Source organism: Lontra canadensis, unplaced genomic scaffold, assembly GCF_010015895.1.
Source record: "Lontra canadensis isolate GAN:19392208 unplaced genomic scaffold, GSC_riverotter_1.0 scaffold58, whole genome shotgun sequence".
NCBI classification, from domain to species: domain Eukaryota; kingdom Metazoa; phylum Chordata; class Mammalia; order Carnivora; family Mustelidae; genus Lontra; species Lontra canadensis.
This window is the reverse complement of record NW_022631052.1, coordinates 725448-746685: the sequence shown is the minus strand read 5'-3', so window position 1 is coordinate 746685 and position 21238 is coordinate 725448. Positions and strand designations below refer to the sequence as shown.

General features: G+C 58.4%; 1 protein-coding gene across 8 annotated transcripts in view; it reads right to left on the bottom strand.

Annotated features, from left to right (window-relative positions):
• Positions 1–860: 860 nt before the first annotated feature.
• The window catches only part of PXN (paxillin), a 44457-nt gene continuing 24079 nt past the window's right edge, over positions 861–21238 (bottom strand). Inside the window, exons 1-14 of one of the 8 annotated variants that reach the window (XM_032876157.1) lie at positions 18020–18119; positions 10736–10962; positions 10314–10429; positions 9811–9947; positions 9512–9713; positions 8633–8768; positions 6687–7553; positions 4688–5521; positions 3968–4066; positions 3520–3690; positions 3213–3386; positions 2325–2406; positions 2011–2159; positions 861–1261 (exon numbers count right to left, since the gene is read on the bottom strand). In XM_032876157.1, coding sequence (XP_032732048.1) covers positions 995–1261; positions 2011–2159; positions 2325–2406; positions 3213–3386; positions 3520–3690; positions 3968–4066; positions 4688–5521; positions 6687–7553; positions 8633–8768; positions 9512–9713; positions 9811–9947; positions 10314–10429; positions 10736–10962; positions 18020–18032 — 3474 coding nt within the window. In that variant the 5' untranslated portion in view covers positions 18033–18119 and the 3' untranslated portion in view covers positions 861–994. Of the gene's footprint in view, positions 1262–2010; positions 2160–2324; positions 2407–3212; positions 3387–3519; positions 3691–3967; positions 4067–4687; positions 5522–6686; positions 7554–8632; positions 8769–9511; positions 9714–9810; positions 9948–10313; positions 10430–10735; positions 10963–11167; positions 11266–18019; positions 18120–21238 lie in introns of those variants that run through there. The other 7 variants (XM_032876159.1, XM_032876158.1, XM_032876161.1 and 4 more) reach the window with 7 other exon arrangements.

Genomic DNA, 21238 nt, shown 5'->3' with positions numbered 1-21238 from the left:
CAGGTAGTATCCAGGAAGGGGTTTTAAAATACAGCAGTTTATAAAACAGTCCTGGTGAGCTGTGAAGTTAAGGAAGGGGAGTCACAGAGCTGCTCCCAGTTCACCTGCTTGTGCTAAGAAAAAATAAAATACAAATTGCTTTCCCACCCCAAGCCCTCAGTACAAGGCAAACCCCACACCACAGCCATCGACGCCAACAGGACCAGTGGCCATGGATGAGGAGAGTACAAAAGGGGACATCTTTAAAATCTTTTCAAAATCATGTTGTATAGAGAAGTAAAAGCAACTCAGACGATATGAATTCAAACCTCAGTGTAGAAATCTATCAAAGTCGGTACAGTGTCCAGGCACAGGGGGAAACTCCCCACCTCATGCCGTCCCAGAGGCGGAGGAAGTGACTATAAAACATTATTGCTGGAGAGGCCTTTCTCAGTAGAACCAGAGCAGTTATGGGGGGAGGGGGGAGGGGCCTAGGCCTGGGGACACTGGAAGGGCAGGAGGAGCGCAAGAAACCTTCCGCGGCCCCTCGAACATTTCCACCCTTGGACAGGTGGATTTATGCTGGCATTGTCTGAAGGGAGCCGGAATCCCCCAATACTCTCAGGACAAGGATAATGAGGTCGGGATGGGGCGAGAAGGATAAAAAAAGACCCCATCTGACCCTGCCTGCCCTTCCCCCTTGCTGCACTGCCAAAGTATGAGTAAGAGACGGCTCCAGTGTGGGGCGCTGGCCAGGCCAGGCGGGGTCATGGGGACACACACGGTGCAGGGCGGGGCCCTCCAGCCTCCACCTCTCAGGGAGCATGAAGAGCTGACAGCCTGGGGAGGGCTGCAGGAGGAGGAAGGCCGTGGCTCTGGCAGGGGGGAAAGAAGAGCAGGCCCTCTCGCCATCCTGCACCAGCCGAGGACGCGCGTTCCAGTTTCAGGGCAAGGCCTCTGGGTCACAGTAGCAGTTGGGGAGGCTGGGCCAGGGCAGAAGGGCCAAGAAAGGCGCCTAGCAGAAGAGCTTGAGGAAGCAGTTCTGACAGTAAGGCTTGTCGTTCTGCTCCTTGAAGGTGCCCTTGTTGAGCTGCTTGAGGCAGAAGGCACAGACGAAGTGCTCAGGGTGGAACTTCTTAGCCATGGCGGTGATACAGCGGCCCGTGATGGGCTTCTGGCAGCCGGAGCAGAGTGAGCCTCGCCGCTCATGGTAGTGCACCTCACAGTAGGGCTGCCCGTCGTGCTCAAAGAAGCTGCCATTGACGAAGGGCGTGAAACACTCCTGTGAGGCAGAACAGGGGGCAGGGCGGAGGGTGAGGGACTCAGGCTGGGGCTTGGGGCTGGGACAGCCGCCACTGGGATGGGCAGCACACAGTCACGCTCATGACTCCTGCTGGCTGAGCACTTCCTATGTGCCAAGTGCTGCACTAAACACTTAACTGCATTCTCTCAACAAAGGCAACTGAGGCTTAGAAGTTTAGTGACTCGCCTGAGGTCATGCAGCTATTAAGCTGCACAGCCTGGATTCAAACAGAGGTCTGACTCCTGAGCAGGTGGCTGGAACATGTGCCCAGAAACCAACCTGCATACTTGGGTATAAAAGGCACTGAGAAGTCCTGCAGTGAGCAGTTTCCCAAACATATCTGGTCTGAGAGCCCTTGTTGGATCCCTAACGTCTGTGGACTCCCATTACCACCAAAATACAGTTTGGAGACCACTGCCTGTTTCCACTGAAGCTGGTACAAGATTATTTCATTTCATTCTCACACGCCCTTCTGCTGAACATGACCAGTCCCAGGGCCATCGCACAGGACAAGGCTGGGGGACATTGTCTCCCTTCCTCTTGGTTTCTCCCAACCTCACTGTGAGCCCTGGCCCAAGACCCTCTGAACTTGAAGAATTGCACTCCTACCTGCTCACCCCTTTAATAACCCCTATGTTAGATCCAGAGAGCACAAGGGGGTGGGGGGTGCAGACCTTCTCTCCCAGCTGCCCACTCCCAGCTCCCTCCAGATGAGGGGGGCTCCTTACCCGGCACACAAAGCATTCAGGATGCCAGAGGGTGTTGAGGGCCGAGATGTAGTTCTCCAGGATGGCCCGGGCACAGCCGCCACACTTGGGCGCGAACATGTCAAAGTAATCCTTCCGGCAGTAGGCTTTGCCGTCTTTCTCATGGAACCCTGAGAAACAGGGGTTTAGGGGGCCGAGTGAGGGCCTCTAGATATGGAATCATCCTGACTCGAAGAGCAGCAAAGTCTCCTGCCCCTGCCTCCCAAGCGCTGGGGGTAAGGGGGAAGGGAGGGGGAGGAGACCCTCCAGCAAGGTGATCTGCCTGCTGGTCGTACCTTCTGGACCAAAGAAGGCTCCACACTGGGCACAGAAGAAGTGCTCGGGGTGCCACGTCCGGTCAAGGGCTGTCACCACTTTCTGTGAGAGCAAAGTGTGGGATCAGAGCCCAGGTGCCGACCCACTGGACAGATCCCACAGCAGAGACCCACAGGCAGGACTGTCCTTCCCACCCCCCCACCTCCACCCCCACTCCCACCCCCACCCAGAGATCAAGTCTGTGCTCAATGCGCTCTGATTACCACTGGGAATTCCAGTTTATGGAGGGATCTGACATGCCAGACATACTCTCTCGACATTCTCTCTCCTGAATCTTGCCATGTGATTAAGGTCATAGGTTCTTTTTTTTTTAAGATTTTACTTACTTATTTGACAGAGAGAGATACAGCAAGAGAGAGGGAACACAAGCAGGGCAAGTGGGAGAAGCAGGCTTCCCGCTGAACAGGAAGCCTGATGCGGGGCTCAATCCCAGGACCCTGGCTGGGATCATGTCCTGAGCTGAGGCAGACGCTTAATGACTGAGCCACCCAGGCAACCCAAGGTCATGGGTTCTATTCAGACTCCCATCTTGCAAGTGGAGAAACAGGCTCCAAGGGTCTGTGCGGTTCTTTCCACATCATGCAGCAGGAGAGGGAGGGAACCGGCACTCTATTTATCAGGCCATGGCTCCTAAGCCTTGGAGTGTACGCAGCAGGGAATCTAGGATGGGAGGTGGAAGGGAGGTAGAAGGGCCCCGAATCTAGCCTGGGTTTGAATCCCAACCCCACCATTTCCTAGCTGTGTGAGCTCAAGCATGAGTGACCTCTCTTAGCATCAGATGGCAGCAGCAACAGGAAAGAACTGGGCAGTACACCTGCCCTCCCGCCAGGCCGCCCGCCCGGACTCACATCTAGGATGGGACCATTGCAGTAGTAGCAGCGCGGAGAGAAGAGGTTATGATAGTCCTTTTCACAGTAGGGCTGTCCATCCCGCTCAAAGAAGTTCCGGGATCCGATCTCCTCTTGGCAATGGGTGCAGACGAAGTGCTCTGGGTGCCACGTCTTTCCCATGGCGGTCACGACCTGGGGAAAGAGGCAGAACGAGGTTCAGGGCCCTGGCCTGCCACGGAGGGCCCCCCCGCTGCCGGGGGGCCCAGGGGAACCAATTTTCAGCCATCTGCAGCTCCCTCCCCTGCTCCCCTTCCCCCTCTATCACCTGCCCAGCGATGGGCTTCTTGCAGGCCCCGCAGACCCCTTTGGCAACCGTGGCGACCCCCAGTTTGTTCAGGTCAGACTGCAGGCTCCCCAGCATACTATCCAGCTGGCTCCCAGGCTTCGGGGGCCCCCCAGGGGGAGAGCTACTCCCCGTCTTCCCCTGGGCCATGAACTGCAAAGACAGGGAGAGAGGTGGTCAGTACTTCAGGCTTGGGGAGGAGGCCTCGCAGCACCGCGGCACCGGGGGCTTTTCGCCCTCCTGGACAGACGGGCTGTCGGAGGCAAGCGGTACAACCTCGTCCAGGGCCCCCAGAGCCCCGAACCCCGAGGGTGGGACTGGCATCCACAAGATATCCTGGGAATCAGAGGGGCTTGCGGCACCCCACTGGCCTACCAAGGCCCAGAAAACAGGCAAGCAGGACCCTAGGCACCCCCGCCTCGGCACTGACCCCTCCCTCGTCCTGCCCTTCGGGACTGCTCTGCCTGTCGCTCGGAGGCCAGCCGGCCGCCCACGCTTCTCCATCCGCCATTTGTTCCAGGCCCTGGATCTTGGATAGGGGAGGAAACGAGGACAAGAAAATTGTTTTTAATTAAGGAAAGAAAGAAAAGGAAACCTTGTTAGGGAACATTTCACAAAAGGGAATTTGGGATGAAATAAGAGGACCCCACCCCACCCCCAACCCCGGCAGTATGAGAATGAGGAGGAAAAGTCTAGAGAAAAATGACCCAGAGAGAGAGGCCCGGGGAGAGATGAAGAAGGGGCAGAAGGTGAGCCAACTAAAGGCACGGACAACGGAAAGGAAGGTAACCAGGGCTGAGAGCACAGTGGCCTTCCAGGTACTGGCCTGGGGGCTGGAGCGGGAGGAGCAGGTTTGGTTTCCCTTCTGGGAATGGCTTCCTCAGAGGAGCCTGAGGCAGGACCAAGGGACATGGGGAAGGGGCAAGCAGAGAGAAGCCCCACTGGGAAGCAAGAGGACAGCTGACATCAAGGGGCTGGGAGTGCTGACAGCAGGTTGAGAGGGCCCAGGGTCAAGGCAAGGTCTAAAGAAGGACTGTGGTACTGTCCTGACTCATGGACGGAGGGCCAGAGAGGGGGTGTGTGTATGTGTCCCCAAGTGTGCAGTGCGGGAACACGGCCCAGGCAGCAGGACGGAGACAGGGAGGCCTGCCTGCATCGGGGGGAAGAGCGGGTCCTCGTCGGTCTGGCAGCCCACGGACCTCCAAGTGTGGGGTGCAGGAGGGGGCAGGGTGGGGCCCTGCACACCCTCTTCCCGAAGCCCTGCCGCAGCACTTGGGACCCCAGGGGAACCTCGGGCAAGAGCGGACGGCCCCAGGGAAGAGGGGGCGGGCAGGCTGGGCGAGGGACAAGGGCTGTTGGGTGAGGCGTCTTTGTGCGGCTGGAGCAAAGAGACAGGAGGAGGAGAAGTCAGAAGAGGGAAGGTTCTTCTTAGGGGAACAGGGGAGCCAGGAGGGAAGACGACCTGGGAAGAAGAAAGGAAGGAGAGAGATGAAGCAGAGTGTAAGAGCAGGAAGCATGCCATCCCCAGGCTCCCCCTGGGCCTTCCCACCCTGGCACCGAGAGTGAGGCCAGCCTCACTCTGCCACAGGCTGCAAGACCCTCCCCCCACCCTCCTTTCCACACCACATCTCCCCTCCAGCCATCCTGGGCAAGAATCAGGACGCCTACTGGCCTGGCCCTGGCCCAGCCCCAGGCACCTCCTCGCTACCTTCTCTACAAGCTGCCCCCCAGCCCGCCTCCCACGAGGCTGCACAGTGATGATGACGCCCTCGGTCAGCCAGTCCTCGGCAGAGACCCCCGCTGCCCCCGCTGCCTCCTCTGCCTCTGGCTGGATGCCCAGCCGACCCTGCAGCTCTGCGATGAGCCGCTCCTGGGATGGGGTCCTGCTCAGGGTGGCGGGGTCCAGCCGGCGGCGAGGGGAGGGCTCCCGGGACATGGGGTGTGCGTGGCCCGTCTCCCGGCTCCTCCTGATCACAGAGCGGATCTGAGGGGGGAGGGGGAAGCTGTCACTGTCCCACTCTGGGCTCAGCCAAGGCTGCTCAGTCCACACTCAGGTGCCACGGGCAGGAGAGGGCAGAACACAACTGCCAGAGAGGAGCTAAGCGGAGGTGAGGTGGAGGTAGGGGGCAGAGCGGACTCCCTCCACCTGGCACTTCATCTCCAAGTCAGCAATGACCTTGGGCAAGACTTCACTTCCAGGGGTCTCAGCGTCTCCATCCTTGAAATGGGATTAGAGTATTTTCTCGGCTGCCTTGTAGGGTTATTCCAAGATTATTTGAAAGGATAAGGATGTAAGTGGTGGACATTCCTGAAAAGGCATAAGACTCTTTTTTTTTTTATCTGTAATAGAAAAATGTGATCTTTTCTGCCAGTACATCTTTTAATTAGTTTTTTTTCTGGTGTATATTATAACCTCACTTGTAGTTGTTTGGGTTTTTTTTTGCTGTTGCTCTAGTCTGTTTTTGGAAAGGACATAAAATTTTCATTAAGCAAGAAGCCAGTAAGAACAGTAACATCAGCCACGGCTTATAGGGGACCACGTGCTGTGTTCTCAGCACTTTACAGACATTGCCTCATTTAGTCCTTGGACAACGGTGGGGGGAAATGGTCTATTATAACCCCCATTTTCTTTTTCTTTTTTTAAGCAGACTCCACACCCACCATGGGGCCCGAACTCATGGCCCTGAGATCGAGTCGCATGCTCTACTGACTGAGCCAGCAAGGCCCCCTTACTGTTACCCCCATTTTAAAGACGAGAAAGCTGAGGCTGGTGGGGGTTTGCCCAAGGTCACACAGGGTAGCAAGTACCGGAAGCGTGGTTTGTATTCAGGACTATCTGGTTCCAAAGCCCATGCTTTTAACCATTTCGCACACATCTTGTCAAGAGGTGAGGAGTAGCCCATCTAGAGGAAAGAGCCTTCAAACAAGCAAGAAGAGGGTTGGTCATTAAGAGAATTTCCAGGGCCTGGAGGCTCCACTGGCCCCACAGAACCCAGTCCTGGTCATCAGGGTCTGAGGCCGCGCGCTCTTGGGATCTGCTGCCCAAGCAGACATGCACGGAGAGGGAAGCCGCATGCGGTTAGCCAGGAGCGGCCCACACTCGGGCCAGCCGAGGGCCATGCCTAGCAGCCGTGCGAGCTTGCGCCTGCCTGGCCGGAGGCGGAAATCCTCTCAGTGGTGTTGGGCGTGTCCGTGACCACGGCAGGTGGAGGCTCCAGCTGTTCCCTCTGGGCCTGGGCAGCAGCTTCAATGGTGCCTTCCGGCCGCCTGAGGGTCTCGGGTCCCTGGGTTGGCCTGACCAGGCTTCCCCTCATGGGTGTCCGTCCACCTAACTGCTCCTCATCAACTGGGGCCGGGCGGCTGCTTTCCGGCTCCCCTGGCTCTGGCTTTGCCCGCTGCTTCGGCTGTCCACGTTCCTTTGTGAGACTCCAGGTATCTGGGAAGATAGCCTGACGGTCCACGGCCACGACAGCTGGCTCAGTTACTTCCGGGAAGCTGGGTGTGGCTCCGTGGGGGATCTCACGCGCCTCCAAAGCCCACGGATGCTCCTGAGCGGCAGCCATGGCTTTCTCTGGGTACAAAGGGTTGGCCAACAGCCCGTTGGGGTCTCCAGGCTCCTCGGGACCTGTGCACCCAGCCTGGCGGGGTGCTGTGTGGCAAGGGGGTGCCCTGGAAACCTCACTTGTGAGGCTTGGTACGTCTCTCCAAATCTGAGCCTGGTTCTCTGCACTAAACAGCCCCAGAGGGGCCTCCACAGAAGGAGACCTTGCGCTGGGAGTGTCAGGTGTCACCTGGAGGGCAGCCACAGGAGGTCGAAGGCTCTGCCCATTACTGGGGTCCTCCAAGCAGAGGACCTCCTGGGAGGCAGCAGGACCTCCAGAGACAAGCTTAGGAGTGGATGGTAAGAACAGAGAGGGCCCAGGAGGAGGAGGAGAAGGGGAAGGTGTGTGGCGTGGGGATGGAGCTGGTTTGGGCAGCAGCCCCAGGGAGCTCAAGGCCACAGCAGAGGAGCTGGTCTGGAAGAGGAGAAAGACAAAAGGCAGAAAGGAGAGGAGAGAGAGATGGAAGAGGTGAGGAGAGGTGCTCTCTGCAAGGGATGGGCTTGGCCTGAGGGTACTGAGAGCCACCAACTACACTGACCAACACCAGACCGAGGGGGCTGAGAAGCTGAAGCACGAGGGTTGGCCTGAGAAAGACTCAGACCCCAAAAAGGTCTTCCTGGGCTCCACCTTCCTGGCCCCCATCAAACCCAGGCAGCAAAGAGCCACCACTGAGCCATGCCTGTGGGGCCACCCTAGTCAGAGTAGGGACTCTTTGTACCCCCCTCAGGGCCAAGAGCACTCAGGAGGCTTGCTCCCCTTTTCAGATTCCCTACTTCATGCCCCAAAGGTCCCAGGCAGACCCACGTGGAAGGGTGAAGTCAGCAAGTGCGGGAGATCAGGCAGTATAAATCCCCACCGAGGCACTGACACTGAAACATCCCGGGTCTGGCAGGCCTGAGAGGTCCAGGACAGGAGGGGAAAGGATGCCTCCTGCAGGACTGGCCCAGGAGCCTGAAGGGTTTAGGTCTCCCACAGATAGAACCTGTGGGGACTCAAGTCTGTGGAGGGTATGGGGAAGGATGGAGGGAGGCTGGTAAAGGAGACCTGTGCATTTGGAGCCAGAGGCAGAAGGAAGAGGGACCTGTTGAGGACAGCCAGCCAGCGTGGGAGACGGGGCTCCGGGACAAATGACCTCTCAGGCACAGGATCCCAGTCCCACACGGCCCAGCAGAGAATGCCCTCCCCCAACAAGAGCAACCATCAACACAGAACCCTTTGTCTCAGCCTCCTGATCCCTTCGCCTGGGTGGCTGGGAGCTGGGAGCAACCCAGGAAGAAGGAATTTCCCTGCTAAGTGCTTCTCTGCCTTCATCAGCTGTGAGTGAAGCCTGGTGTGGCCCTCCCTCCCCGGCACCCTGGTGAGATCAGAGCACCACAGGGTCCCTGGCTCAGGGCGAGGCACCCAAACACTGAGGGCCCGCACTCCAACTACTCACACCGAGGTAGAGGGGAAGAAGAATGAGGGGGCAGGGAAGAAGAGGGGTCTCAGGGCACCTTGAAATCCGAAAGGGAGGCCATCAGCTCGTCCAGCTCCCTGGTGGCAGAGGAGGCTGAGATGCGTGTCTGCTGCTGGCTGGAGGTGACTCGCTGAGGGCTGCTCATCTCGCCCTGGTTCACAGTGATGGCAGGGCTGCGGGGCGGGCACGGCGTCAGCAGGACCCCAGAGGCCAGCTCCGTGTCCCCCCAGAGCGGCCCTCTCCTCTCCAGGGTCTCAACATCTCAGCTCTCACACTGGGGTCCTCCCGCCCGACTCCGGAGAAACTCGCCAGCTCCCAGTCTCAGCCGCGGGCGGGGACAAAGCTGAGATGAGCTGCTGGCATGGGACAAGAGGGCAGCTCAACCGGCCCCTTTCTCAGGAGAACATCTGTGGTCCTCCGTGCCTGAGTTCAAGCTCGCCTTTAAACGAGCCCAAGCACCAGGCACAACACCGTACAGACCTGTGAGACTGCCCCAACGACACACCGACACCGAGCGGGGCTGACATTTAGTAACGAGCCATGTGCGCCACATGCTCTGAGCCAGAAACCACTCCAGACACTTTACGTGGATTATTGGGTCTCATCCCATCAAGGCAGGTGGTCTTACTCACCATTATCCTATATCCCTTCATCCCATTTTACAGACAGGGACACGAGGGCTTGAGAGACAGCACTTAGTGAGGACAGACCGGAGACCCGAGCCCTAACACTGTGGTCCAAAGCCCATGTGGACAGCCACTAAGCTGGTGGCTCCCCCAGGGCCTGGTCCAGGGCCCGGCAAATGACAGGCCCTCGCAGAAGGAACGGGGGACAACTGGGCCAAGTGGACAGACACCAGAGCACAGCGCTGGCTGGGCAAGACCACCCCTGCCCGGGAGAGCCCACCGATACTCACACAGGGCTGGGCACGGAGCTCTCGAGTTCATCCAAGAGACTCTCCACACTGGGCCGCACATCCTCCAGGCTGCGGCCCCCATTCCGCTTGGGCTTCTCTTTCGTCAGGGGTCCAGCTTTGCCCCCCAGTGGGCTGTTATTCTCCGGGATGCCATAGTGGGGGCTCAGAGCCCCAGGCAGCGGCGGGCTTGAGTTGGCCTCATCTTGGAAGAGCGAGAGGGAAAGGCTGCTCAGCCCTGACCCCTCTGGGGATCCAAAGGCCAGCAGGTGGCCCCCAGGGGCCCAGGGAGCCAGTCCTACCTGCAGGGAAGCCCGGGGGGTTATGCTGCACCGCATTCAGTTCCAGCAGCAGGCGGTCAAGTTCAGAAAGGTTACTGCCCAGGGAGGAGCTCATCACAGTGGGTGAAGGCTCGGCCGACTTCTGCTTGTTGGGGAAACTGAGAGGCAGAGGGGAGGCCACTATGAGAGGTGCCCCCAGCTTTGGCGGCCTCAAGACCTCCAGGAGAGGAAGGTGGAGTGGGTATGAAGTCTCCCCCAGCAAGAGATGGGACAGTGGGGAAGGGATGTGGTGAGAAGAGGGGAGGAAGGAAGTCTTGCCTCAGTTCCTCAACGACACAGTTGACGTGACAACCCAACCGTGCTACTGTGTGGCAGTAGCAGCGCGAAGGCCACCAGGCCAGCCCAAGGCAGTACCAGCTGGCCAGGAGCCTCGGGGCCTTGTGCGGGCCGCTGCCAGGCCTGACCCCTGGCCCCAGACCTCCCAGGCAGGAGGGGAAGGGGCGCACAGAGGGCTGCGTCAGTACCTGTAGACGTGCTCTTCCTCACCGGCTCGGGAACACGGGGGGCCGGCGCCGTCCTGGGGCACGGAGGCGCTGGAAGTTTTGGCACTGGAGCCACACACGGGTGACGGGGACTGAGGCTGCAGGGAACAGAATGCTCAGAGCCTCCCCCGAGGGGGTGGAAAAGGAACAACCCGAGTCACCCCCAGGAGGCTCCTGCTCACAGACAGTCTCACCAGGGAATTTCCACACTCCGGCCAGGGGACAGGTGATTAACACTTGGTCACTTGCCCCCTCACGTGGCCTCTGGGAGACCCAGCCATTTCTCGGCCCCTGTCCTTATTCCCCTGATCCCGTTCCTCCCCGGGCTCCCCCAGCTACTGCCAGGCAAGCTCCTACTGCCCCAAAGCCTCGGGCTGTCTTCCCAACCCCCGTCCCCACCTTACCTGCTGGTGGATGAATCGGGAGGCACTGGGCTCCCACTGGTCTAAGGGGTCAATGATAGTGCCATTGAGGGCCTCACTGGACGGGGGTGGCGGGACGGGGGGCGGCACGGCAATCTCCTGGTATGTGTGGTTTCCAGTTGGGTACGAGTAGGGGGTCTCCTCCGACAAGAACACGGGCCGTTTGGAGATGTGGGAGGTGGTGGACTCCAAGTCAGCCAGCAGGGCGTCTGCAGAGAGAACACGCCGAGAGCTGTTAGGAACCAGGGATCCTGGCAACACGCTGTCCAGTGGCAGTGCCCTCCCTGCCCGCTGCACCCAAGAGCTAATGACTTCTAAGGGCACCTGCCCCACCCCTGGGAGAAATAACCAGCCTCAGGGCAGGAAGCCAGTAGCCCAGACCAGCCTGGCAAAGAACCAGCTTCTGAAACTGACCTCTTCTCCCCAGCCCAAGGCTGAAGGTGCTTGGAGGCTCCTGGGCTGCCCCTGGGGCTCTCCTACCTCTGGCGCCCGGGCACCTGCATTCCCTGCCGACAGGGCTGTGCGGCTGGCTGGCTGGAAGTCAGAAATGCCTGCCTGGAACTCAGCACTCTGACTCCACAGGGCAAGGCGGGGAGAATGGGCGGGAGGGGCCCCACGTCACGGGGAGGGGCACAGGCATTGCCAGGTCCCACTGAAATTCCAGGAGCTCGGGCTTTCTCAGCAATGCACCCCCTCCACCTGGAGCGCTCTCCAGGGTATGGTACCTGGCCCTCTGCCCAGGCAAAAGCAAAACCCCAGGCTCCCTACTCCTCCAATACCCTGGGCTATAGGCGGAGGCTCAAGGTTGGTGGGGAGGTGGGGGCTGGGTGGAGGCTGGCGCAGGGATCCCCACCCCCTCAGCTGAGCAGGGGGCAGGACTGCTCTGTAGGCTGTTTCTGCGGATGCCTGGCAAGCCGCCTGGCCCCAGAGGCTCCAGGGCCCCGCTACTCTGCTTATAACAGCAGAAGGGAGCCAAATCAAGTGTAAGCTTCCATTACCCTGACACCAGGCGGCCAACTGGGGGGCCGTGGTTCTCCCCTAGCAGGAGGGGCAGGCGTAGGAACTGCTGATAACCCCTCAACTTCAATCCGTCCTCCGGAGACCCTCACCAGCCCCCCCAGCCCAGAGAGCCTGGCCCCAACACCACACCCTCATTCTTACCATATTCAAGGACTTGCTCACTCTCACTCTCCTGCTGACCCGCTGGGGGCCAGGAAGGGTCAGTTCTCCACCCTTAGGCTATTATGTATCAGAAAGCAATGGCTGGATCTACTGCCAATCACTAGTAACGAGCACCACGCTAGGCACTGCGTGGTATGGGGTCTCTCTGTGAACCCTAATACCAGATAAAGCTGGAATTCTGATCCTACATTTACAGGCAGGGAAAGGGGCTTCAAGAGGTAGTGGAAGCTGCCCAGATAACAAAGCCAGTGAAAGAAAGGACTGTGTGGCTCTTCGGTAGCCCCAAGCCCCCAAAATCTGGCCTGGAACAGTCTGCTGAGATCACGACATGATGCCATATTTCAATGGTACAACTTCTTGAGTGCCGATGCCCAGGCTGATCCTTCCTTATGGCCCTGTCCCCAACCCTACCCCAGCTCAGTAGAGGGAACCAAGGGGGTCCCACACCTCCCAGCTGCCTGCCCTGCCCTCCTACCCCCAAGGGTGGCCACACCTACCCCCAGCTCTTACCCAGCTGGTCAGAGGGGGAGCTTGTGACAAGGCCCAGGACCCTGGGGCCAGCAGCTCGGCACAAGGGCCTCCTGACTCCCGAGGAAAGTCAGTTCCTGCAGCCCCCCACCCATCGTGAGATCCCCTAGATAAGTCTGGCTTCCTGTCTCTAGCAAAGCAGAACTAGAGGCAGTCAGTGCGTGCCTAGGTGATGACAGAAAAGGAACTGGGGTCCAGGGCCGAACTCAGTGGCCTCTGAACGGCCACCACCTGCTGTCGTGGCTTCACACAGCATCCCCACTTGCCCTGGGCCCAGTTCGGCAGGGGCAGGGTCTCTCCTTTTTCCATCAAAGGCAGAGCCAGCTGGAAAACCCTACAGGGCTCCCGAGAGCAGGCACCATGTGCAGCCCCAGTGGGAATAACAGGAGCTTCACACTTCCCTTCCCTTCCTCCTCACAGCAACGCCAGCATGGAGGGTAAAGGTGAGGCGCAGGCAGGCAGAATCACACGCCCGTGCTGCCAACCCCTGGCTGAGAGGACACAGCGAGGATGTGAAGGGATAGGCAAAGGGATAACCTATCCCATCAGACCCCCCAAATGAGGGCCTCCACTGCCCTCTGCCTCGAATCCCCCTCTTCTCCCCCGACTCTAAGTCTGGCTTACAATTTCACTGGGGTCTTTAAAACACCGGTACATCTGTTGGTCAGAAGGAGCAGTCCTAGGGGGACAGAAACAAAAGATTCCAGGAGTTCGAGTCTAGCTCCTCCATCTACTCTCCGAGGCCATCCCCGAGTCTCGGCTGCCCCGACAAGCTGGGGTTCATCATTCCTACCTCACGGTGTTGGTGGGAGCTCTACCTGGGGCAGTGGGGGCTACAGTCCCTGGAAAGCTACAAACATCAGATCTTCTTTGTTTTGTGACATTCTGAAAAACACCTTTTTCCAAGGAGGTCAGGGTAGGAGGCACCGGACCTATCACTCCCACATCTTCTATGGTCAGAATCTGGATGAGACGTGCCAAGGGCAAGCCTCATGAGAAAAGAAGTAATAAAGCACCAGTCGGAGGGAGGCAGGTGTGGACGCTGGCGGGAAAGCGATCAAAAGTGTGTCTGCCTGAGTGGAAGAGAGCCCATGCCCGAGCCAGGGGGCCTCTGGGATAGCTTCCTTCCGTCTCCGCACCCTTGGACATTGCTCAGTGACTGCACAGTGTCACTCTCTCCCCAAAGCCCCCACAAACGCCTCAGGGAAGGGAGCCAGGAATATAGGAGGCAGCCAAGGAGGGCTCTGGGCTCTGCTTTGGACTCCTATGGGTGTAGAAGGCTGCTATGGCCTGAAAGCCGGCAAAATGGTTCCAGGCCAAAGTCTCCTTGCAAACTCAGCGAACTCCTCCCCTGCTTGAGTCAACAGAGGCCGCAGAGGCAAGACTGCTTAAGGAAGTTCACTTGGGAGCAGCACCCCATGGGCGGGTCCTCCAGTCCTCAGCTACACCTACTGCCTGGTACCTAGCTCTAAGCAGGCAGCCGGGCTCAGAGTCCAGAGTCCTTCCACCCAGACCCCAAAGAAGGTGTTTGTAGGATATGCTCCAGACACACAGAAGCAGGACCGGAAGCTGTGGGGGGCTCCTTCCTCCAGGCTAAGGAAGGCTCCAAACGTCCTGAACATTTCTCCACTAAGTTTCTGGGTCCAAGCCTGAAACCTTGAGGACAAGTCAGAGCCACTGGAACCATCCAAGCCACCCTGTGGAAGGAAGCTCTCCCTGGGGCTTCCCATCCCTTTTCTGGAAGAAACCACCCTAGATGCTGCAGGCTTTTTGCCTCTCCGGGCCAGCTGATGCATGTCCTGGCACTTCCACCCACACAAGAGGGGAAGTGGAAGTCTCCGGGTGAGACCATCCGATGTGCGTGTGCCAGGGGGAGGGGTTCTCCTCTCCAGGTAGGTGGGGGAGGGGATGGCCGGCTGGGTGCAAAGTCTCCAGTCCACCAGGGGCAAAGGACACCCAGCTCCGCCCCGGCGAGGAAGGGATGCGGCCCTTCCGCTGCTTCCCGCCAGAGGGCGCTATTGGCCCGTCGGCTCCCGGCGGCGGGCGCAGTAACCCAAGGTAAACTCAAGCAACCACGGAATTTTCGAGCCGGGGAAGACCGGGGAGCCCCCGGCCACGGGCTCCCTGGGGAAGTTTCAATCCCGAGAAAGCTCAGTGAGCTGGAGGGACGAAGCAGCTACGGGAGGCGCACGAGGAGGTGCCAAACCTGCCACCCGTGCTTGGGGCACACGAACATTTGAAGGCACGACCAAAGAGTGACGCAGCCCCGCGGGGCTCCGGAGACCCACAGGGACGCGCGCCCCTCCGCAGACGCAGCGCCCCCGGGCGCCCCGTCCCCACCCCGCAGCAGGGCCTGGGCCCAAGCAGCCGCTCAGATCAGGGGTGCCTTCGGACCCGCAGGCCGCTCGGGGGTAGGCTGCCTGGGCGTGCACGGAGCACGCTGCCAGGCCGAGATGAAGACGCCCTTTCCCGGGCCCCAGCGACCCGCCAAACGTAATCCCGCGGACCCAACGGGTGATGGGGGTAGGGGGCGGGAGCCTGGGGTCTGTAGCCCCAAGGGTTTGAGGGGGTTAAGACGCTGGCTGCCCAGGAAGGGAGAAGAGAGAGGGGCCGGTCTGCCTGCATTCCAGGATGCAAGCCGCAGCTGCGCCCCTCACATTCCCAAACAAGGCGGAGGATGCAGGACAGGGGCAGCCCCCCCCCCCCCCCCGCCCTCCTCACGTGCCCCAGACGAGGGCTCTGGGGACCTAGGCTGATCCACTGACACATGACACCCTATAAGTTAAAGACATGCAACGAACCCTTTCCACCTTCGCCCCCAATGAAGTGTAAAAACAAGTTAGACCCTTTCACAAAACTGGCTTCCTCCTACCCAAGCCCTGGCCTCTCCTGAGTGTGTGATAAAGACTGTCACGCCCAGAGCTGGGCAGATGCCAGATGATAAAGGTCTATCCACCAGGATCCCTCAAGTGAGGTGGGGGGGTGTGGGTGAGGGAGGACCCAGGACTATTCCATTCTTTCCTCCCAGGCTCTAAAGACACCAGATGTGAGAACTTACACAGGGAGATTTTGAGTCACACAGACTCTGCTCAGTGGCCAAATTGCTTGTGCCTCAGTCTCCTTGTCTGTCTGACTGAAATTCTACCATGTTACTCACAGGAGCAAGGAATATCATGAAAAAATGGATACACGGAGCTGGCTTAGCACTGTCCTGGAAGAAAGCACACTCTGAGTAAATGCTAACCTGAGGGGAGCTGGCTCCCAGAGAGAAGGGTAGCCCTGGAGGGGCATGAGAAAGCACCTCCCCTTCCTATCCCAGTCTGGAGGCAGAGGATGCTGCAATCCCAGAGAAGCAGTTAGGGGCACTATTCTGGGGAACAGAAAACCACCTGGAGAAGCCTCCCCACCAGGTCTCCACGACGGGGCAGGTACACTCCCAATCCTCCTCCACCCCCAGCACTGGGCTCCACTAGAAGAGGTGGGCTCCTTTAGCCTCCAGGAAGACCCCACCTCAAAATGCCTTGCATTCTTGAGGCCCAGGAGAGCCCACAGTTAAAACTCAAATCTTTTCCAGACTCCACTCACCCACCTTCTTCCCGCGGGGCTTAACTCAGCTTTCGTCACCCTGGGCAGGGGCTGGCACGGTGTCCTTAGGAGCTGACAAGCAGAAGGAAGGAGCATCCAGCACCGCCCTGAGAGCTCCAACACGGGAGGCAAGGGGCTGCCATAGCACAAGGGCCTTCCCGGCAGTCCACGGCCAGCTGTCTGTCCATCCCTGCCATTTAACACGAGATCGGACTCTCAAAGAGACAGCGGAGGGTCCACAAGTCCCTTTCCCACAACCCTAGAGAGGCCCAGTCTTAGGCCTGTCTACCCTGCTAGGTTCAGAACTCTGGGCAAGGGAAGTTTCAGCCCCCCCTGCTGACCACCTGCTGGGGGCGGGGCGGGGCCTCAAACGTCAGAAGAGAAGCTGCCCAAGCTCAGGGATCCAAGCAGTGAGCAGACTCGGGCCTTCCTAAGGAAGGAGTTATGTAAACAGCAGGACCAGCTCCTCCAGGATGGTCTCCTCTCAGCCCCTTTGCTGGGACTCTTCCAGATTAGGAAGGAAGCAGGACAAGAAGGCGGGTCCCCCCCTTCCCCGAGCCCTGAGCAGTCAGGGCTGCTCTGAACAGTCAGAGCAGAGGTAATCTAATCCACAGCAGGGTACTTTTACTGGGTGAGTAACTCCCCAGGAATGGGGAGCTGGGTATATTTATCCTGATAACTGTCTTGGGAGGAAAGGCAGATCTGTGACCAGTAAGGGCCAATGAGGCCAGCTCCACTCTGCCCCCCACAGGGCCCAGGGACCGAGGGCCTGGACACTGACGAGGAGGTCCATCTCCTGGAGGGGCCTTCCCTGCCAGTTTGGGTCCTTGTCCACCAACTGTCTCCACTCCAAGAATTAAGCCCTGGAGAGCACTTGTCCATCTTGCTTGACGCCTCTCTCCCCAGAAGCTGGAATGCCAGGGGCTGTGAGCAAGAGGAAGACAGGGAGGGAGAAGGGAGCAGAGAAAGCTAGTGCAGAGAGGCCAGGATACAAGGCTTCCAGGCCCAGCCTGCTGAGTGCCTGGCAGCAGGTCAAACCATCCACACGGGTCATCCTTTCTTCCCTGTCTGTAAAATGGGCAGAACCCAATTCCTGGGAGCAAGCTCTGGAGAGGAGAGAATACAATTTCAGGTAAGACTTAGCATCTCTGGGCTTTCTGGAGTTTGCCTAAATCCAAGGCATTGCTATCATCTGAATCCCAGACAGGAACTGCTCTCCCTAAGGGGATGATGAGAAACAATCAATACTTTAGTGTCATTTAAATATTTCATAGCCATGCCTGGAGGTTATGAAGATTTAGCCACCATTCTCCCTCGCTGACTCATCCCTCGCTCAACAGGAACTGCCATTTTACTGTCTCAGCCCCAGAGGAAGTGTGGGCTGGGGGTGACACACGGGAAACCGGGGTGGGGGGGCGGAGTCCTCCAATCTGCTGCTGGGAAAGCTGGGAGGTGCCCTCTGGGTGAGGCATTTCTACCCTGGGCTTCCTACACGCCAGAGGAGGGTGGTTTCCTGTCTGCTGAAGAGTCCTTCCTCACAGAGGCTGAAACAACATGAGTATGCCGGCTGGGTCACCTTTACTGGGTCCTGGCTGGTGCCCAAGGTCACAGAGCACAGGTAACCGGAGAGTCGAGAGAATGAAGGCAGAAAGGCAATTCCAGAAGTCACCCTGAGCTCCAGGAAGAAGCCCAACGGCACCAGGCACCCACACAGCCCCCACCCCACCCCCCATCAGGCCCCTGGCTGCTACTGAGGCTTCCCCAGGCAGTGGTAAACGGGAGGAGTTGCCCAGATCTCTCTCTCCCCTGCACACCTCCCTCCCAGCCCAGGAGCAGGACTGAGCTGGCTAGACGCCAGGCTCTTTTCTGCTGTCGGTAACTCATCCCTCAGTCGGGGATCAGTAGGCCCCGCCCTCCCCCAGAGGGCCCAGAACCACCGTGGACGCATTCCATTGGTCAGATTTCATTCACCTCTCTGGGTCATCCAGAAACTGTTCTTTTTAAGGTCAAGCTAGGACCCAACTCCGGGCTCATCCCACATTTCCTTCAACACGGATTTACATACAAAAACAGGAGGCTCAGGTGCTGGAAGTTTTCTCAGCTCTTCCACACCAGCTCCGCACCAGCTCCCAACCACTCCGGCAATCAGGCTCCTGGAGGCCAGTCCTCCCGTTTCTGTCGCAGGGCAGGGCGGCTCCTTGGGCCTCTCAGTCCTGCTAATCACCACCAGAGGTTAGGAGGGGCTCAGAAGTGAGTCATCTGCCCTGCAGAGACCCGAACAGAAAGTTCAAAAGTTTGCCTGTTGCAGGGATAAGCCACGGTCTTCTCTTCGCAATGTTTGTGGATTTCACAGCCCTAGTTACCCACTCTTTGCCGGTCGAGTTCTGACGAATGAACACAGCCCGAGGTGGCCACAGAACCGGCTAGAGCTTCCAGATCTCGGGCAACTGGGCCATTTCCCGAATTCAGCTCTCTCCCTCCTGCCCTTTAGATTACCTGACAGCAACCCTAACAATTGCGGCCGTCCCCAGCTCCCAAACTTCACTGGCAAATTAATTATTCCTTCCCGGGTGCATCTCCATTACTGGCTTCCTTTCTTTTCATCAACAGGTCAGACCAGCATCCAGGTCCAGGCTCAGCCCCCTTCTCCGCCTGGCCTGCAGCCCCCTGCCCAGGTTCCCCAACTCTGACCCTTTCAGCAAACACCAGCAATATGAACTTCTTGGAACCCCCTTTCTGGTGTGTGTCGCCTTGCCCACTAGACCATACACCCTGTGTTCCTGGGGCAGGAACTCCCTTCCCTCCTGCTAGATCCACAGCACAAATACCCTCATGAGCCTTTCCTACTGGGAGTGGGTGTTTGCCGGGCAAGGCGGAGTCACAGTGCTCAGCCGCGGATGGTTCCCTCTGCCTGCAGGATAAGATAGAGGCCCAGGGGCTGGCATTCAGGGCTTGAGCTTCTCAGAATACAGCCCGAAACATGCGTTTACCTCCTCCTGGAGCATACTCACTGCAACCTGCCTCTCTAGACAGACTGGGCCCTCTCTTCCCTTTCCCCAGCTGTGTGCCAATATTCACAATACTAAACATGCCTCCCCCCCATCTTCTACCGGGACAGCCACATGGGAACACATGGAGGCCGGGGCACAGGAACCTCAGGATAAATATATTCTGAGGATCAAACTGACTCAGGAGAAAGAAATTTAAACCATTGCCCTAAAACAAGCAAGGCTACCTTATGAAGCCAAAGGCAAAAATGCAAATGAATTGTAAGATAAAAAGTGAGGCTTCAAGGAGACTCTTTGCACGTGCACTTGGGGACTCTGGAGAACAATTTCAAGCAGGACCACAAAGCCACCCCTGTCCATACCACAAATTTGGCTGCTCTAGTGGCACTGGGAGTGGGGACAGTCACATAGCTCTTTGTACACCCTCTGGCATCCCAACGCCGGGCAGTGTGGCAGTGGGGAAAGAAGGGGCCCCCACCGAGTCTCCACCACTCACCAGCCTGGGTGGCAGTTTAACTAGATCATTCTGGGCTTCAGCGACTCAGAGAACTCAGAGAACACATGGTGAGGAATCCATGACAAAGCATGCAAAAGCCACTGTGGTGGCTGGGGAGGCCCTCCTCTGCCCTCCCACTGTGACACAGAGGGGACGCTCAGTAGATAAACCCACATCACTGGTTTTCATCTCCCTTAAGGATGGGAGGGGCAGAGGTGGAGCCAGGGACAGTGGCCAGGAATCCTCGGAGCTATGACAGGCCCGTCCCTAACTCAGGCCTCCTTGCTGAGCAAACCACTGACCTCACCCCTCCGTGCCTGGGGTTTCTTCCAAGTCCTCCTCAGAGTACATCAGCTGAGCCCAGAAGCCTCCAACTCACTCCCGAGCAAGGACAGAGGCAAGAGAGAAGCTGCAGGGCTCTAGCACCCCCCACACCCACACACACACATACAACGCCAGCTCTCCTGCTGCCGGGAAGTCACAGCTGTCTGAGAGCCCTGTGGCTTTGAACCTGGAATGGCGACAACAGAAGGAGCTGCCCGAACTCCACAGAAGCTCTCAGCCTCTTAACTCCCAGAGGAGCAAACCCAGGACAGAGCAGCCTCTGCTCCTAACACCGAGGCTCCAAACCCAGCAGAGTGCCACAAAGGAACCCAAAGACAGGGCCGCAGGGACAGGAAGAAGCTCAGACAGGGGGAGGGGAAGAAAAGTAATCCTTACTGGCCTCCCAACCCCATCTTACAGATAAGGACAAAGAAGCTGAGATGTCTAGTGAGTGTGCTCCACAGGCAAGCGGAGTCTATGGTGAGGGCAGCTCTGCCTGACTCCAGGAACTCATTCCCGTTCATTCCATGACACCCCAGCGGGAGAGGAGCGATCGCTTCCTGTAGCCATCCTTCGTTCCACCTATCACCACTGTCCTGTTTCCAGAGCAGTCTCCGGAGCCCCTCTTGCAATCCAGAAAGGCTGGCCATGGGGTGCTGCTCCACCACTGCCTCCTCAGGGGTCCCTTGCTCTTGGTCTCCCTGTTCTCTTCCCCCCCTGCCTTCCCCACCTCCTCCTCAGTCGCAGGCAGGGTCCTGAGCCACTGCTGAGCCCCACGTGGGGGCCCTCAGAGCTCAAGAACTCAGAGAAGGCAGCAGGGCCACGGTCTAGGCTAACCTGCTGCTGGGCTGACCTGCCTGAGTGTTTTCTAAGTGACATGATACAAGACTGGGCTGGCCCAAGCACTGACCTCGGGCCTCACTGCCAGGCAGCCTTCCTACCTGGATGAGAGGGAGATGCCTGGACCATTTGGGGGACACACACAGATCAGTGGCTCCTCAGCCCCCACCAGAAACAGGCAAAGGCAGCATGAGGATCATCAGGAGACAGCTGCTCAGGGCTCCACTGAACTCGATAAAGAGCCAACTGAGGGACGGACAGGCATCTGGGCTAAACTCTGCAACCCAAAGTCAACCTAGGTCTTCCTTTAAGATTTTATTTATTTGAGGGGCGCCTAGGCAGCTCACTCAGTGAAGCGTCTGCCTTCGACTCAGGTCATGATCTCAGGGTCCTGGGATGGAGTCCTGCCATCAGGCTCCCCTGCTCAGCAGGGGGTCTGCTTCTCCCTCTGCCCCTCCCCCTCCCACGCTCACTCACACGCGCTCTCTCTCTCTCTTTCAAATAAATAAATAAATAAAATCT